Source organism: Pollachius pollachius (assembly GCF_949987615.1).
Source record: "Pollachius pollachius genome assembly, chromosome: 3".
Taxonomy (NCBI): domain Eukaryota; kingdom Metazoa; phylum Chordata; class Actinopteri; order Gadiformes; family Gadidae; genus Pollachius; species Pollachius pollachius.
The window spans coordinates 11565930-11585601 of NC_136936.1; the positions used below are offsets into that span (position 1 = coordinate 11565930).

Genomic DNA, 19672 nt, shown 5'->3' on the forward strand with positions numbered 1-19672 from the left:
GTCTTTAATTCAAATTTAAGACCCTGTGACATGTGCCTAATGTCACGGCAGAACTTTTATTTAGAAAAGGGTCAGCTTTTGCACAAGGTTCTGTGTGTCCCTTATGAATGTCCAGTTGAATGGCATGGACGTTATGGGTGGGGTTTAAGTCGTATATCCGCTTCCCCGAATTTGATATTCGTCACATATTTTAGAAGATTAGTGGATGACAGTCTCTGACTTTAAGACCATTGTATATTACATCAACAGGAATATATATATGTTTCAGCGTTGTATTGCGTCCTGGCCCAACTGCGACCTTGGATCAGAGACTCATATCGTTTACAAGTAACTTTTAAATCGGTAAATAGATCAGCATGTCGGCCCGCGGCGTCCTGGGAGCTTTGCGATGCGCCATTGAAAAGCCCGGAACAGAACATAGGCTCTCAGCGCGGCCACGCGCGCTGAGAGCGCATTGATTGCTATTGCGCGCTGTTACGCACGACGTGCGCAAAAGTGATCACCCACACCCTGCCAATCTCCTCATCTCAAAGTAGCCCCGTGCAATTACAAGGAAGGTGGCTGCGCGCACAGAGACGCACGTATCTACAAGCAGTTCAACGATTAAACTATTTGAAGGGAATTAACTTTTACACGGATTGTCTTCTTAATGTAAAAGGAAATTGTGGAAAATAGCGTCAAATGCAAACACGCCGTGCAAGGTGTGCCGCCGGACATTGAGGTGATTTTTCTCAGCATCTTCTCGGAAGGTTTCACTTGTTGAGCATCACAGGACGATGTCTTTCTGAGCAACAAGTCACCAATTCAAAGGTAAACTTTCTACAATTACGCACACGATGGCTTGGTTGGTGATATGATTATGTTTATGTTGCGGTTCTTTTTTTTAAGATTAGATGTAGATGTTATGATAAATATTTAGTAGTAGTTGTTGTTGTATAAGTAATAGTAGTAGTAGTAGTAGTCAATTAAGTAGGCGAGATTTTAATCAATATGATCCCATTTGGAGAATTGTAGTGGATATGATTTCGTTTTTGAGCAGTTACATGCGTATATTTGATGTTAGTAACTACTAGGAACACACATGTTGAGAGTCGATTTTTCTTATGTTTAAATTCCCTCGACTTTCTTCACCTCGAATGTAGGCCTATGTTATAAATACGCAAAATGTCCCTGTTTCCACCAGCTGAGAGTGGGATGAGCAGCAGGCGGCCATGACGCAACTGTACTACAAGACGGACAACTCGTCCTACCGGGACCGCATCCCGCTGCGCATCGTGCGCGCCGAGCCGGAGCTGTCCCCGTTGGAGCGCTACTACCTGAGCGCCGTGGAGAAGGGCGACTACGCCACCGTCAAGCAGGCCCTCGAGGAGGCCGAGATCTACTTCCGGATCAACATCAACTGCGTCGACTCGCTGGGGCGCACGGCGCTGCTAATCGCCATTGAGAACGAGAACCTGGAGATCATCGAGCTGCTGCTGAGCTATAATGTGTACGTGGGAGACGCCCTCCTGCACGCCATCCGCAAGGAGGTGGTGGGCGCCGTGGAGCTGCTGATAGACCACAAGAAACCCCGAGGAGAGAAGCAGGTGAACATGGGAACACACCTCACGTCCAACCCAAAACGCTTCAGTCATACCCATACCATAACACCAGACACGCACAACCCCAAATAGTGCTACACACACCAACCGTAGAGCACGTCATCCACCCCATCCACCCAAACATACACTCCACGCACCAAAGCAATCCACCCACCACCCACGAAAACTCTTTACCTACCCACCCACCAAATCTTCACCACTCAGCCACCCACCCACCCACCCAAACCACTGTTTGTATTTACTCTTTGTTTGTGTTTAATCATGTCAAATGATTCTTATGTAATTATTTATTACGTTAGTATATTAGTTATATTATAAATTATATCTTTGGATTTATTTATACCCTTTCAACAATGACATAAAATGACAAAAAACAAGCATCAAAGGAATACAAAGCAATTAAATCAATTATAATTACGGAATGCTAAGAGTCTTTATTCAATTAAGCACCTTTTACATTTAGTCATGAAGCAGACTCTTATCCACATCCACTTATAAACTGATGCTGAAAACAGTTAAAGCATAAATATAATATTGGAGTAGCTTCAAAAGATGACAGGTGCTGCACAACCCAGTCTCAAAGCTGGAGCGAGTACAGAGTAGTCCATCAGTATCAGGAACGCTTACGGCAACATTGAAAGGCAGATGTGAGTCAGGTTTAAAGCAATGTGTGGGGAAGCAGATACACTACAATGCAAGAAGCTGGGGATGCAAAAACATTCTGACATTAATATCAGGTCACAGACCAAAAGAGGGTTGTGAGCCAGAGAGGTAGACTGTTCTCTGGTGGTCGTGCCTGTTGATCTGGAGCTGGGACTTGTGTGAGGTGAGTTGTATTGAAGCTGTGAGCATCTTGTATCTAAGAGGACGTCTTTACAAGCCCTGGTTGGAGCTCTCGGACATCTTGTAAATGTCTGGTTTGATATGTGGGAGATCTCGACTTTCAGCTGAAAGAAAGGGGAAAACAACCCTGTTATGGCCCCCGGGGAAGCTGCACAGCCACAGGCCATTAGCCTGAGATAAAAATGTTAAAGAAGCTCATCCTTCACAGTTGTGGACACACTCGTTCTATTCATGCAGAGTTAATAGGCTGTCTGGTATCAGAGTGAGGTGTAAGTTTAAGGTTATAAAGCGTGCCTCTTCTTTGTAAATCCCTTCCCTCTTTTGAAGATCAACAGAAATCTCCATCGCTAAAAGCCTTTCACCTGACCCCTTGTAGCTAGATTGTTTGGCAAGAAAGATAGTTTAGCAGTCGTAAGAGATTCTCTGGTATATACATTAAGTATTTGAAGTCAGACCTTGGGGTGAATTCATCTTTAGTGAAACTTGTTCTGATTGGAATAATTCGACTCCAGGTGATGACATATGCCAGTCTAACTATCTTTATGAATTTTGATAACCTGGGGTTCTTTGTGTTTGGCTGTACTGGTTGCTACCCTGCGGTTCATAAGAGTGAGGGTTTTGGGAACCCCAATGTCCGCAGCCCAACAAGTCGGCCAGGTGGCAAGTCACGTTGGTTAAAAGCATTTGCTAAATGACCAAAAATAATTAAAGTGTCTATTAACAGTATTAACTATATGCAACGTTGCCCCCAGTATGTAATTTACTCCAAGATCGACTGTAAGTGAATTTGAGTGTCAACTACCTGCTCCCTTGTGTAGTATGTTGGTGTATTTTAGTGTCTCTGTGTTCACATTTCTAGTCAAGGAACAGGCCAGTGTCTCTCACACTGATACAAAGTGTTATTCCCAACATTCCGCCATTTGTTATGATTCAACAAGGATGAACCCACCTGGTCGTCGAGGACATAGCCAGGGCAATATACCTTACCAAGGGTGAGAGTGCTTCTATTCTCGTTATTCACGTTTCCTTTATTAGGTGAGTGCTGCATGCAGCGCTCAACTATTGTTCTTCATAAGTTTCATTCTTTCTTTCTTTATTATTCTCTACCAACTTTGGGACCTATCTCCTTCCTCTATGTTTCACCTAGAGACTCCATTCATATTTTAAAATGTTCAGAATAGCTTGGAATCTAGCGCGTCTTTTCAGATTTTTAAAATATTTTATACTTAAGATATCTTATTTAACATGGGAGTCAATGGGAGGACGGCGGAGCCGTCCTCTGGTACTTCAACTGTTTAAGACGTAATTAAATCAATTTTCACCGTTTATCTTCGTTCAAACCATTTAACAAATCTACACATTTGTATCTTCAATAATATCTAAACGGAATTTCGATATCATATAAACTTTCTTCAGAATCACAGTTTTAGTTTCATACCGGCTTCGTTTTCAGCTGTTTTCATTGAAGACGTCGGCCCATTCTGACACTACTACTTCTTAAAGACATCGTAACTCAATCATTTTTCAATCGTTTACCTTCGTTCAAACCATTTACCAAATATACACACTTGTATCTTCAATAATATCCAAACGTAATTTCGATATCATTTAAACTTTATTCAGAATCACAGTTTTAGTTTCATACCGGCGTCGTTTTCAGTTGGTCTCATTGATTTACGTTGACGCTGGAGTGTGAGGACGTTCAGCAGTGTTGCCAGATTGGACAGTTTTCCCCGCCAGATTGGGCTACTTTTAGAGGACGTTCAGGCAGTGTTGCCAGATTGGGCTGTTTTCCCGCTCTATTGGGCTACTTTTAAAGGGGAACTATGCAACTTTTTTGGCTTAATTTTCATTAACATTAAGAGCCTTTTGGATGGTTCTATACCACTTTATGGGTCGATTGGTCGCTGCTTCGACTCCCCCTAGCGTATCTCGGAAAAAGGGAATATGCAAGTTTCTGCCGGCGAGCCGCCGCCAACTCTCGCGGGAGTCTCGGGTCTCGCGAAGCACCGAATTGCTTTATGGCACTACAGACCCACATTCACGGAACTGGCTCGATATAAACACATGTAGGGAAGTGATTGTTACATTCATCATGGATCAGCCCACTGAAAAGTGACAGAGAAACCCAATGTCGGAGAGGAAAGGGAGACTGACCGACAGAGAGGCCAGACACGAGTAAACGTTGGGCGAGCTTTTCAGGAATAGCGTGAACTGAAAGAAAAAGAAGACTGCAAATTGGATGCCGACTTGCCATGTCCATGTTGCTCTTGAAATTGTAAGTACCCTTGTGTGAACTTTGTCCTCTTTGTATTGTGGCTTCTTGATGTTGATAGTCTTTGTAAAAATGTGTTTGCTCGACCGTTTTGTTGTGAGCCCTGTATGTTTCTAGCTTGCTTGCTTGCTGGGGTGTTAGCGTACTCGCTACCAAACACGTTTGTTTTCATGGTTGTTTTGCTGTTCGTCTGTCTCGTTCCCCAGATACAGGCTAAATCCCCGAATCCAGGTTCTTGTTTATTTAGATCACTAGACCGCTATTCGAATGCCTCCGATTTTTCTAAGAGTGTATAGCCTATATCATGTGATATGTCCGGCTGGCCATATAATGCAGTACCCTGCACGAGAGCTGCTAGTTAGCACATATTCGTTGGTTACAGAACTGTTATGATACGTGAACCTCAATTATAGCTTTAGCCATGTTATACCTTTGGTGTAGTGCCCCGCTTGTAAACACGTTTGTAAAAAGATTGCTTTGTATTTTTTCTTAGTTACAAGCGTTGGCAAACAGCATTGTTATGAGGCTTGAGGCTTGATGACCCAAGACGGCTCGGCCTGCCTGCCCCGGTACAGCCACCACCCACATTCGAACACGTGCGGGTAAGTGTCACGAGGTAATCCAGAGAACCCTCCAGAAGATGTTACACAATAGCCGTAAGGCAAAAAACAAACCATGAAGAACTGTCACTTGCATTTCTGTCAATATCGAAAATAAATATTTTTCTAACCGAAGTGTGTATTATTGAACAAATGAAAGAAAGGTGGTGCAAACATCTGTTATTTAAAAAAAATGGAAACATTTTAAAACCATGTACAATTATATTATTTACAATGTTTATTTGCTGGTATTTACACGTTAACGTATAATGTGTCCCTAATCTTCCAGACACAGCATCTGCCTATGACAACTCTCCTGCGGGGACTAGTGACAGCATACCGTCTTGATCTCTGAATCCATTTCCCTGTAATTCCGTACACAAGGGACGTACTTGAGCAGATACATAAATGTACGATTGCTGCGCAGATTGTTCATGCTATCGTTATGTATTATGTTGGCATAGACACTGATCGTTTTGTTCAACAACCAAAGATAAAACAATTCTAATCTAGGATATAACATCTCACAGTCAGCTATAAAAAAAAAAAAAAGCAGGGTTTATTGTAACACATACACCCTTTCAAAATGTATAACCTTGTCTACTCTTTATGAACATCTACCTCGGACATGGCTCCAGCATTCGCCGGCTTCTTTGAAAACATGCACATGGCTAGCGTAGAAGTGGATGGGGAAGGGTCGTCAACGAGTTGTTACGACAGTGTTGTAAAATATCACCTCCGAAGCTGTAGGGGGAGCTCAATGAAAGCGCAGACCAAGGATACAGCGAAGTAGTGGCCGAAGTTGCATAGTTCCCCTTTAATCAGGCACCGCCTCGCTATTCTCTCAAAGACACACACACACACACACACACACACACACACACACACACACACACACACACACACACACACACACACACACACACACACCAGCAGTGCAGGACAAAACATTTGACCTTTCAGATTCTTCAGTTAAATTCATTCCAAATTTCTGCCTATTTAGCACTGCTTTGCGCTTTTCATTAAGCTGTGACTTTATTATTATTTAAGCTATTTAACGTTTCTTTGTGTCTTATTCTATGTGGCTGTATTAGAAAATATTTTCAACCTCACGTTGTACTACAGCACTCACCACATTTTCTGCAGGAAATGCATTTTCTAGTTATAATACTCGCCCCAACCCTTTGGTTCGGTGAGAAGAGGGATCGACAGCCAAGGAACACGTCTCGAAGCTGCTCCTCAACCGCGTACAGTATAGATTATTCAACCTAAGTCTGTATCTCGCTGTATTACATCCTGGAATAAACCATCTATTCAACCCTCTTATCCAACCTGTCAAGTTGCTTCGATTTCGACTTCAAAAATTACTGCCACGACGAAAAATACACAACGCAGAGTCTATACGAACAGAGTACAGAGAAATAAGCTGAAATCTAACACTTGTTTGTATCAAAAACAATTCTCAGTAAGCCACTTAGGATGTCTGCTGAAAGACCTAACGCCCTTCTAATGGTCCGTGTTCCTCCCTGGCTGCGGCGACCCCCCTCCCCCCCAGGTTCCCCCTGCTCTACTGAACAAGCAGCTGTCCGACTTCAGCCCCGACATCACCCCGGTCATCCTGGCCGCCCACACTAACAACTACGAGATCATCAAGATGCTGGTGCAGAGGGGCGTGTCCATCCCGCAGCCGCACGCCGTGCGCTGTAACTGCTGCGAGTGTATGGCCAACTCGGACGTCGACGGCCTGCGCCACTCGCGCTCCCGCCTCAACATCTACCGCGCGCTGGCCAGCCCGTCGCTCATAGCCCTGTCCAGCGAGGACCCCTTCCTCACCGCCTTCCAGCTGAGCGCCGAGCTGCACGAGCTCAGCACCGTGGAGAACGAGTTCAAGGCCGAGTACGAGGAGCTGTCCTACACGTGCAAGCAGTTTGCCAAGGAGCTCCTGGACCAGACCCGCAGCTCCAGGGAGCTCGAGATCATCCTGAACTACCGCGACGACCTCAACCCCCTGCTGGACGAGAACAGCAATGACCTGGCCCGCCTGAAGCTGGCCATCAAGTACTGCCAAAAGGAGGTGAGATGAGACTTCATTTGTAACCCAGGAGGAGATACGATGTGAGTTACTGAGTCCATTGGGCAACTTACATCAGGTGAGATGTTACTAAGTTTGTCTGTTAGCAGGTTAAACAGAAGGAGTTGAGGTGTGAGTCGTGAGTCACACCTCATCAGTCATTTTTTATTTAACCAGATGTGAGATTTTATTTTGTTAGTAATTTACCAGAGGAAGGTGAGATGTTGTGTTTGAGATGTTGGTTTTCCTAGATAGGGACAGGAAGGAACACAACACATGGAAGACACCTGCATAACTCAATCATCATCAGATGTACTTTGTTATGTAAAAACATTACACGGGTAACTGTTGGTTCATTCATTCTTCACAAGCACCAAAAGGTAAGAGATTTACGTGGCTATCACCTGGAAACAGCTGAGTATCTTATGCACGGAAAACAAATTAAGTAAATTATGCTTTTATTATTCCCTCCCTCTAATATGTCTTATTTTACCTTTCATCGATCGTCTCTTTGTTGTAGCCATTGAGCATGACGTCTTTACTCACATCCAATCTACTTGAAGTGAAGTAAAGTGTATCATCATCACTACGCTAAAGCAAATGTCTTTCTGGTCATATCAATTGATCTCAAGTGTGATCAAGAGACAATTATTCAATTGACATTAACATATTACCCCACAGTAATACATCCATTTGGCATTATGAGACATCAGTGTGCACACATCAGTGTGCTCTGCTCTGCTCTGACGTTAGTCAGAGCAGTGATGGTGACCAGGAAACAGACTGTAATGTATTTACTAGCACGGACTGAGTTCAGTGAGCTCAACAGCTTCGCTACCCCTAGAGAATTTGAAAGGAATCTTTAAAAAATAGTATCCTCTCTCAAAGTTGCTCCTTGGCTTAGCAGTGCGACCAAGCAAAACAATATCCGCGGGATGGAAACCGGACTGGCCGATCAATTATCAAAGATCAACGTCTATTACCGAGATGGTGAGTGTTCCTCTGGTTCTCCCTGCAGAGCGCCTCCTAGCTCTGCTCAATTCATCGCTTTATTAGCCCACATTACTTTATCTCCCTCTTCTAACCCAACTGGCCCACCACCACCAGCCATTCCCCACGCCCCACTCCAAACGACATGGTAATCTAATGCAGCCTGAGAGTGGAGCAGAGAGCAGTGCGTCGCGTGTGGCTCATCGGTCAACTCCTAAAGTGATTTGGTGTGGTTTTGTGTGTGGGGGGGCGGACCAAACGAGCTGCAAATGGCCTGGAGGATGGGTGGAGAGATCCGTTGGGAGCGCAGAGCAACAAGTCATTTTACGCTGAGATGGCTTCCAGAGATGCATTACCCCACCGGTTCCTGGTCCGTACCCATGGTGATGGCCTAATTAGGGCTAATGAGAATATGAGAATGAAAGTAAAAGGATGGAGCTTTTCCCTGAAAAACCAACCGGTCATTTCTCATTTTGAAATCAATACTTTATTGTCCATTAACGTTTTTCTTCTGGAATCATTTTTCTTCGTTTTTAGTCTTCCTCTTATCGGTTGTAATTATTTACTGATTCAGAATCAGAAGATCTTTATCATACCTTATGGGAAATTATTTTTGCAGCAAGCACACAAAACAGCATAGAAAACATCTGAGAAAACATGACACAGATAGCTCTAGTCTAGAACAATACAAATGGCACAGTACAAGGAAATCAGAGCAAGAATTATATGTTTTTAGTGCTATGCATTTGGTATAAACAAGTTCCTTTCTCATACCTTTTATAACTTTAAGATTACTTTATCTATAGCCAAAAGAGTATTTAATACTTTTAACAAATACAATGATGGACTTTCAGTAATTGTGGAATTAATCCTTTCTGTTTTTGGATTACCGCTTGACGTTGGATTTAAAAAGCAGAAAGGGCCTCACACTGTGAGCCTTTTGTCCCTCACCAGGCTTTTTCTTCCATTCAACAATTCAGTGGGTTGCATGGGAATGGAATCTGCAGCGTTTGGCCAGCGTTTTTAGGTAAAGTACTGATGAAATGGTTAAGAAATAACCTCCTGAGAGACTCCCTACGAAGAGGCACACAATCACTGATGAATAGAGACACACTATTCTATTTGTTCAGTCCATTTCAAACAAAAGTGTTAACATTAAAATATATTTTTTAAATAAACTTTGTAACAAACCAACTAATTACAGTTAACCTTTATTTTAATGGGCATAAGTTGACCAAAGGCAAAAGGCATTTATTACAATAAGATCCTCAGAAGAATTTAACTAAACATCATTCTGACAACATGTTTTTCTTATTTGTGTGTATGTTTGTGCATGTGTGTGTGTGTGTGTGCTACCTGCGTTTGTACAGTATGTGTTTGTGTGAGTGTTGTGTGTCTATCGTAGTGTGTGTGAGCTTACGTTGTCTGCATCAATGCGTGTGTGTGTGTGTTTGTGTGTGTGTGTGTGTGTGTGTGTGCACACCACACTACACATTATCATTCACATTAACACCCGATCGCCCGAAAGTGTTCCCTGTGGACCTCCAGTAATGCAAGTGAAAGACAGCCCAGCCCATTAACTTAACCAGAGACGAGACAAATCTCAAACAGGAAGTCTCTCACCAATAACCGACAATCTACCTTGTACGCAGACTTCTAATGCAGAGTAGAAGAATAGCGGGCGCCCATTTAAACTAACATGGTTATGCTAACATGGGACCCAGATGTTAGTCAGATGTTCCATCTTCCAGAGAAGAGCTACAGCTTGGAGGAGATATTACCCCATTAAGTGTTTATGCATCCTCTCCTCTTTAGTCAACATGCAAATACCTACATCCTCGTATTCTTTGGAAAAATACCCTCAGGAAAACTAAACAAATGCTTTGGAGGAATAACAAGTCCTTGGTTAAACACTCTGGGTAAGGGTTTACTCGAAAAACACACGCATAATCAAAGGTGACTACACCTTGGCCCCGCCCACTCTGAGCCAGGGACAACACACAGTCCTAGCAATCCTATTGGCAAACATGGAGAGGTGGCTTTTTCAAGAGAACTGCACTTCGATATATATCTGTGTGAAATACTAACTACAAATGTATGAACTATGGCAGTAACTATTGAATTAAAGTACATTAAATAGAAGAGAATGTTTTGATATGTTTTGTCTGTGTCACAATCTAGCCGACCACAGAATCTTTCACTGTAACAAAGAGCATGCTACACGCCACCTAGGTGGCTGCCACACTATCTAGGTGACTTTTACTGGGCTCCTCCAAAACAAAGACGCAGGGTCCGCTTTAATCCGCTTTATTTAAAGTTTTGCAGACAATGATACATGGCCTGGTGCTCCATATTGCCATGGTGGAGATTTCTCCCTGAATATGCAACAGGTTTGTGCAACCGGTGTACAGCCTCCCCCCACTCCAATCCGACTTGACCAGGTCAGGCTGCTTACACCAGCCATCGTCGACACACTCCCTCAATTGCCCTCGAAGACATTGGGGAGGACATTGGGGTTTAAACCCAGAGCCTATCGGCTGAGAGTCTGAAAGAAACACCCTTACCAGATTTATATGCTTGTTTGAAAATGGAAAAAAAACAAACGTGAATGGTTCTTGTGCACTAGACTTTAAGCACAACAAAAAAACTATTTGTCAGCACGTATAAAATATTTCACATGTAAAATATTTGAGTGAGATTTTATTTAATTACTGCCAGACCTACCCAGAAGCTACCCTGGCTCTTTAAAGAGCAGAAAGGGAGGGTTTGGTTTTTTCAGAAATGTATGCCGTTCTTATTTTGAAGGCATTCTGGTTCTCAACATTCTTTGCAATTTTGTAGCATTCTAAATATTGTTCCAATTTCCATTGCCTCGCTCCTTCTCTCCACTGTCTCACTCATCCCTGTCTGTTACCATGTCTCTCCAGCAGTTCGTTGCTCAGCTGTACTGCAGAGACTCTCTCTCTCTCTCTCTCTCTCTCTCTCTCTCTCTCTCTCTCTCTCTCTCTCTCTCTCTCTCTCTCTCTCTCTCTCTCCCTCTACCTCCCTCCCTATCTCTCTCTCTCTCTCTCTCTCTCTCCCTCTCTGTCCATATGTCTTTCTACCAGTTCACTAACAGCCATCTCCCTCTCTCCCTCTCTGTCCATATGTCTCTCTACCAGTTTGTAGCCCAGCCTAACTGCCAGCAGCTGCTAGCATCGCGTTGGTATGACGAGTTGCCTGGCTGGCGCCGGCGCCACTGGGCGGTCAAGTCGGCCACCTGCGTCCTGATCGGCCTCCTCTTCCCGCTCTTCTCCGTCTCCTACATGCTGGCGCCCAAGAGCCGCTACGGCCTGTTCATCCGCAAGCCCTTCATCAAGTTCATCTGCCACACCGCGTCCTACCTCACCTTCCTCCTCCTCCTCATCCTCGCCTCGCAGCACATCGTCTCCAACCACCCCAAACACCAGGGACCCCCTCCAACCACCGTGGAGTGGATGATCCTGCCCTGGGTGGTCGGTAGGGACGCATATACAAACACACACATATATATATATATCACATAATATATGATATACTGTATGTGCTAACACAGTCATTTTTGCATGCATGAATGTATCACAGCTGTATCTTTTTGATTGTGTCAAATTGGACCTATGTTTATTATGGATGCAGAAATTCACAATAAATATCTCTATGTGTATTTTTTTTTATATATAAATGTGCTTTGGCCTCTAGATGTCAGATGTGAGGTTAAGAGTATTTTATACCTGTGATGTTTAGAGTAAGATGGGTTGTCTCTTTTCTCTCTGGCCGTGATATGTTTTTTTGTTATGTCTGGTAGCCACTTTTGTATGTTTGGACCAGTGGCGATTTCTCTAAGACTTTAAGGGAATCTCGGCTTCCCCTAAAACTTCAAAAATGAAATGGACAAATATATACGGTTGACCACATAGTACTGAAACTCCATGTCCTTTTAGCTGTTTGTTTTAGGACTTAATCTTATTGTGTTTTTACGTAATTTTAGCTGATGTGTTTTAGGACCCTATCTTAATGTGCTTAATGTTTTCTAATAGTTTCCTGTAAAACGAATTGCCTCTGTGGCGATAAAAAGGATTACTCTACTCTACTCTACTCTCTTGTGAAGGTTTCGTCTGGACAGAGATCAAGCAGATGTGGGACGGGGGTTTCCATGACTACATGAACGACTGGTGGAACCTAATGGACTTCATCATGAACGCTCTCTACTTGGCCACCATCTCCCTGAAGATCGTCGCATTCGCTAAGGTGAGTCTGGGAGAACTAGCAACTAGGAATCAAGTCTGGATGATGTGATACCAGTTTGATAATATTTGTCGTATAGGTGAGTTTAGTATTACCATATTTATATGGTTACATAAATATTGTATATATACATATATATATACGCCTGAAAGATCTATTGAAAACCTGGTTACATAATTGTTCAATACCCACTTGGACATGTTACAGTCTCATCCCACTTGTTATTTATCAACGTTATGGTGTAATGTCATAGACCAATGTTATTGACATGTTTATCCAATGCGACTTACACCCAATTCATATACACGTCATTAATCAGCAGACGAATGCTCAAAGATGCCTACAGGTAAGACTGCAGATATTGTGCTTTGAACCCGGGTCGGACCTCCCCTAACCACTAACCTGATCGTCCCCCTGTGTAAAGCCTCTTATCACCCTGCTCTTCCACTGTATGTTGCGTGACCCTCCTGCCCCCCCTCCCCCCCAGTACAGCGGATGTACGACCCGGGACAGCTGGGAGATGTGGCACCCCACCCTGGTGGCCGAGGCCCTGTTCGCCATCGCCAACATCTTCAGCTCCCTGCGGCTCATCTGCCTCTTCACCGCCAACTCCCACCTAGGCCCGCTGCAGATCTCGCTGGGCCGCATGCTGCTGGACATCCTCAAGTTCCTATTCATCTACTGCCTGGTGCTGGTGGCCTTCGCCAACGGCCTCAACCAGCTCTACTTCTACTACGAGACCGACGGGGTCAAGAACTGCACGGGCATCCGCTGCCCTGATCAAAACAACGCCTTCTCCACGCAAGTCCAACCAGAGCTTTGTCGTTGTCATGAACGTGCAGCCAGATACGGATTTGTCAGGAGCTTGTTGAACTATTATGCAGTGTTTGCCAACCGTGGGGTCAGGATCCCGCTTGGGGATGGACTGCTATGCTTATGGGGTCGCAGAAGCTCATTTGTAGGCTGTAGTAGTAAGAAGGGTGCCTTATATACCAACGTACTGCTGAATGATTCGTAGCCACAAGCTTTCAACTATGCTAACCTTTTCACTGGGGCATTGATATTACGGGCAGATGTTGATTGGGTTTAAACTATGTGTCGCGAAGCAGATGGACCTGATTGTAAGAAGTCGGGGTCTCAAGAATAGTCAGACCTATAACGGCTTGGCCATGAATGTGAAGTGATACTGTTCATAAAAGTCGATTATGTTGTTCTGTATTTTGGTCTGCAGGCTGTTTGAGACACTGCAGTCTCTGTTCTGGTCCGTGTTCGGCCTGGTCAACCTGTACGTGACCAACGTCAAGGCCGATCACGAGTTCACCGAGTTCGTGGGCGCCACCATGTTCGGGACGTACAACATAATTTCCCTGGTGGTGCTCCTCAACATGCTCATCGCCATGATGAATAACTCTTACCAGAACATTGCTGTGAGTGGACCAGGCCTGACGCCTCATTGTAGCCGCTTCAGTCAATAATGACTATTTAGTCCAATGTCAGAGGCTATTTTATCCAAAATGACTTACGGGGAATCCAGATTCAGATCATTAAGGAGCAGGTAGGGGTTAGGGGTCAGGGGTTAGGGGTTAGGGGTCTCTTACTAAAGGATGCCTACTGGTAGACTATGGACATTGGGATTTTGATCAGAACAGAAACTTACAGCTGGGGTGTATCCGTCTTCCCTATGGCTCTATAATGCAATTCTTATTCTTGTCTTTATTAATCTGTTCCCAACAGGACCATGCAGACATTGAGTGGAAGTTTGCAAGAACTAAGCTGTGGATGAGCTACTTTGAAGAGGGCGGGACTTTGCCTTCTCCCTTCAACATCATCCCCAGTCCCAAATCCGTCTTCTACCTCCTGGAGTGGTCCAAGAAACACATGACCAGGACCAGCCGGCCCAGGCACCGCGAGACCATTGGGACGTTGGGGGTGAGGCAGCAGGCTTCCACGGTATTCCAGAGTATTCTAGCTCAGGAGTGGTCTCATCTAGGGTCTCATCTATAGAAGATAATGTCATTGTGTCTGTGGGAGAGTGTTTGTATGGTTTTAGGATAGGTGTAAGTTTTTCAGATCCATTATTGAGTGTTCCAAAGTATTCAAAAGCATTGAGAAGGGTTGCATTGACCTTATTTACCTAGCGGCCATATTTGTAAGTTGGTTGTGTAAACCTTCTAAAATATTTGGGTACCATAACAACCCATTGGAAATGCCTTATCAAAGCCGCCCGGATGGGCAAATGGAATGCAGAGCCAAAGATATGGCGTTTCATGGTTCCTACAGATTCTATATTGGTTTCCAATTAACACATATGGTGAATAAGGATTGTTGTTTGGTTCACCAGGGATGTGGGAGCTATCAGAATCTCATATGTTATGCCTTTGAAAATAAGCTATGATTAGATTGTATCAGCTCAGTTCCCCCAGGGAGCTGAATGCCTCAGTTATGATGCATCATGAGACGTCACCCATAAACAAGGAGCTCTAGGTACACTCTGACAGCCGTGATTAAATACACATGCTTACTATGCAGCAAACTCGTGTTCTGTTTTAGAGGCGTGCAGCCGAAAACGTGAGACTAAACCACCAGTATCAGGTAAGAACACTCTATTCTTTACTTATTGACTTTACTTAACTTATTTGAGAGTCATATCCTACCGTTTGTCCGTTTTGGTTCCCAGTGTTTGTTTTTTTGTCTGAACTTTGTTCCCTGTCTACCAGGAGGTGCTAAGGAATTTGGTGAAGCGGTATGTAGCGGCCATGATTAGAGATGCTAAGACGGAACAGGGGCTAACGGAGGAGAACTTCAAGGTGAGCTCTGTGTGTGAGCGTTTTTAACTCTTAGTTTTTTGTCGGTAGTTGAAGAGGAAGAGTTCTTCCCACAATTCTCACACATCTATACTATATATCCATGTGCTTGTATTCATATGTATGTGTGTGTGTATATGTCTGTGTTTATGTGTTTTTCCTTATGTGTCTATCTGCTTGTGTTTGTGTTTGTATATGTCCATGTGCTTGTATTTGTATTGTGTATGGATGTATGTATGTGTGTGTGTGTATGTGTGTGTGTGTGTGTGTGTGTGTGTCTATGTCCTTATGCGTGTGTGTGTGTGAGTGTGCGTGCATGTATCTTTGTGCACATGTGCGTATGTGTACAGGAGCTCAAACAGGACATTTCCAGTTTCCGCTACGAGGTGCTGGGGATGATGAAGGGGAAGCGACACAGCAGCTGCCTCACCCCCGTGGCCCCCACCTCGGGCCTGGCCTTCTCGGAGAACACCTTCACCTACTGCCCCAACATGGCGCACGCTGACTCCCACAAAAAGATGAGCCTGTTCAACGTGGCGGCCTGCGTACAGCGGCCGGGCAGGGAGCACTGCTCCACAGGCAGGCTGCTCAACGGCACCGCCTTACCGGCGCGCAAGGAGAGGAAGGAGGTGGTGTTGGTGGTGGACCGGGATGGGGACCCGACCCTTCGCCCCGAACCCAAGCCCCTCGCCCTGAGTGGAGGTGACCGTAGCAACGGTGGCGGTGCGGACCCCGGAGGTGGAGCAGGAGGAGCGGAACAGGTGGTGAAGGTGACGGTTGAGGTGGAGGTGGAGGTTGCGCCGGAAGAGGTGATGGAGGAGGAGGTGTGGGAGAATGAGAATAATCGCAAGGAAAAGTGAAAGCGAGCGAATGAGCAAAGAGGGGCAGGGGGTACAGACACAGCACTAGGGTGTGAAGCAGTGTTTCTCAACCTTGGGGTTGACTGATGATCAAGACGGGGTCTTGAGGGTTTGAAGACTTGTTAGATGAATAGGATTAAATGAATAGGTTTGAATGGTCCAGTACAAAAGTTCCTGTATATATGACCAGACTGCCTGAGGATTCATAGTCGGAGGGGAACTACTGCTCGTCACTCTGTGTGGTGAGATACACGTTCACCGGCACATTGATATGTAGGCAGTCGAGATTTGGTTAAAACGATGAGTGTGGAAGCGGATGTGATTACATTTTTTTATGAACTTAGCGTTGCAAAGTATATTCAACCTGAAAATGGGGTCCCAGGTCAACAAAGTTAAGGAAATACCGATGCAAACCTTTTGTTTTAATATATTATCTACTTTTCTCTTCTTGTACATTCCTTCTTCTTATTATTTTTTTAATAATGTTTTGGTTAAAAGGTTTGGGAAAGCAGGTCTTCATCACCTCTTGCTTGATTATTGAAGTGTCCTTGAGCAAGCAGCCTTGACATGGACATAGATCCTGTCAAGCTGTTGGTCACCTTGCATGGTTTACAAAGGGTGTTAATACAACCATGTCCAACCATAGTGGCCATAGTGGCCACAGTGGCTTGAAAAGAGCTATACAAATGTAACTTATTAACTGTTAATCAGTAAATCAATCATTTAATCACTTAATTAATCAATGGTATTAAAGACGCAGTGTGTAGAATTTAGTATCATCTAGAGGAAAAGACATAGCAGAATTTTAAGAAGTATGCTTTAATTTGTGTTTATCCCATGAGAAGGATAATTGTGCTTTCATGAACTTGAGCTCTTTATATCTACATACAGAGCTATTCTACTAAGGGCACTATGAATGTACAGTAGCCCAGAACAGACAAACTGCTCTAAAAACCATTGCTAAGAGCTATAGGAAGAAAGGGGGCGCGTCAGCCAAAAGACTATGACCCATTTGTGATTTCTTTTACCTTTGTTGTGTCGGAGGGGAGCGTTATTGTGAGCGATGTTGTGTATGAAATGTGTTGGAAACCACGTGTAGGGGAAGCATTTCCCTCTCTCGGGCGCAGACATACAACTCAACCGCCGAACAGACGGAGCACCACACATCCGTAAACAACGTGGTGTTATATATATAAGTGCAATAAGAGGACTGTGTGTTGGGAGACGTAAATAGCCTATTAAGATTCTATCTATGCTATGTCGTACAACATGTACAGTGACCATGGTAACTATGAAAATATTCCTGGTTGCAATTGGTTAAATTGATTTATTCCCAGAATCGAGCCGTCCAAAATCAACGCTTTTTTGCTAACCTGAAATATATTTTGGCACCTTACACAATACAGGCCGATACAGGCCTCACAAGGAAGGCCTTTTTCCCAACAAGGAATAAGGGACAAGGCTATGCTAACTAACTTCATGGACTGAGGACACTGGAGCCATTGTGTTTAACCTCTTAGTTTAGCTTAATCTAGTGTATTAGCTGATCTTATTTTAGTTTAGTTTAGCTTCCTAAAACTATTTTGCCAAGTACAGATAGACTATCGATGTATGTGTGTGTTTTCTGGTGTTATTTGTTTGAAACAGCACAATTCTTAAATATAATGTAAAGCTGATATTCTCTGATGTTTATTCAAGTGATCATATGTGTAGCATGTTGATAGTATGCCTGATAATTCTGTATTTTCAAGAATGCACACTTTAGTAATTAAGTAGATGATATCATCATATTGTCTCTGTTTGCTATGTAATGGTCAATATTTATTCATTAGACTCAAACCAAACTGTATGTGAATCAAAGTTATTGTTTTTTTACAATTTACAAATTGCAGATTGTCAATTTAATATTATGTTGAAGGCTTATGTTAGCCACACGCTGTAGCATGAGCTCACAGAACTTAAATATGAATATATTAATCATTTTGCCTTGTGTGTCGCTGATGTAGATGTAGGCCATATAGAGAGATATGGATAGATGTAGACTGTGCGTGTGTGTTTGGTTGTGTGTGTGTGTGTGTGTGTGTGAGTGTGTGCGTGTGTGTGTGTGTGTGTGTATATGTGTGTGTCCATGTGCTTGTATTTAAGTGTGCGTGTGCACATGCATCTGTTTTTTTATATGCGTATTTTGTTACAAGGGTGTTGTGTGTGTGTGTGTGTGTGTGTGTGTGTCCATGTGCTTGTATTTAAGTGTGCACATGCATCTGTTTTTTTATATGCATATTTTGTTATAAGGGTGTTTTGTGTGTGTGTGTGTGTGTGTGTTGTAATGTGATGAATGTGTTCTTGAAGGGAGCTCAATCTTAGTAAACACTAACCAGAATAGGTAGCAGAGCTCCTGTGAGGTCATGCTGCGGTCCTCCTCTCTGGCTGTCAAGTGGAGATTGGCTTCACCAGTAACAGTCGGTTAATCCGAGACATGTCAGCTAAACTGAGAAGGATCTTAAATAGAGATGTTTCAAAAGTCTCTAGTTTAAAGTAGGACAGAACTTCTACTGACAAGATTCAGGCTTCATGAAAACGTATATAGGAATTTAACGACTTTTATTGATTTTCTTTTGCAATGTCATTTTAAGTTGTATTCAAAAGTTAAGTTCATCCGTACATTATCAACCTTTAACAATTTGTATATGTTGTAGAAACGGACTAACTCATCTTCATAATACTGCGGGGCATCGGAACAAACTATAACTTGAACATAACTGGCAGGAATCATTGACAATACTGGCAGGCTAACATATTGGTGATGAAGACCGCTTATGCGAAACAGATTCATCACTTCTCTGCGAGTCGTGGCCCTATTTAAACCCTGCATTCTTCAGCAACAGCTGGGACACAAGTGGGATAGGAAATACTTGCTATGCGTCTGTGTGTCTGCATGCGTGCCTCGGCCTCTGCTTGTCCGTCTATGTGTGTGAGTATCAATATTTGTGAGTGTCTATGTGCGTGCTTGTGTGTGTGTCTGTGTGTGTGTGTGTGTGTGTGTGTGTGTGTGTGTGTGCCTGCATGTGCACGAGTGAGAACCTTGTGTCTTGTGCATTGATTTACAAAAATACAATTTACTGAAAACATTGAGTATAATTCAAATGCCGAAGGTTCAGGGTTAGGTATGTTTGATGGTCACTGAGTGTTCCATGCTGTCATGTTCAAGTGACTGATGAAGATGATGGCTTCTGTTGTTCCATTGTTTGAGGCTGGCCAAGTAGACGGCCCAGCAGCCTAACAGCATCCTGTCTTTTATTTGAAACATATGGCGACCCTATGCAAGACCATTGGAAAAACTCTTTTTTTTCTTTTTTTTTGCAACTG

General features: G+C 43.6%; 1 protein-coding gene across 1 annotated transcript; it reads left to right on the plus strand.

Annotated features, from left to right (window-relative positions):
- Window positions 1-682: 682 nt before the first annotated feature.
- trpc4b (transient receptor potential cation channel, subfamily C, member 4b) lies at window positions 683-18139 on the plus strand. The gene is made up of 11 exons (XM_079733518.1): window positions 683-810; window positions 1184-1586; window positions 6874-7392; window positions 11541-11877; window positions 12506-12645; window positions 13130-13443; window positions 13874-14069; window positions 14377-14571; window positions 15193-15234; window positions 15360-15449; window positions 15797-18139. The coding sequence occupies exons 2-11, from the start codon at window positions 1212-1214 to the stop codon at window positions 16304-16306; spliced, it is 2718 nt and encodes a 905-aa protein (XP_079589644.1). The 5' UTR covers window positions 683-810; window positions 1184-1211; the 3' UTR covers window positions 16307-18139.
- The last annotated feature ends 1533 nt before the right edge of the window (window positions 18140-19672 follow it).

Excerpts from the sequence above, each read along its gene's own strand:
- trpc4b (XM_079733518.1), top strand. The coding sequence starts at position 1,212 with ATGACGCAACTGTACTACAAGACGGACAACTCGTCCTACCGGGACCGC. Across the intron at positions 12,646-13,129 it reads AGATCGTCGCATTCGCTAAG|TACAGCGGATGTACGACCCG; the intron begins GTGAGTCTGGGA and ends CCTCCCCCCCAG. Across the intron at positions 14,572-15,192 it reads AGACCATTGGGACGTTGGGG|AGGCGTGCAGCCGAAAACGT; the intron begins GTGAGGCAGCAG and ends GTTCTGTTTTAG.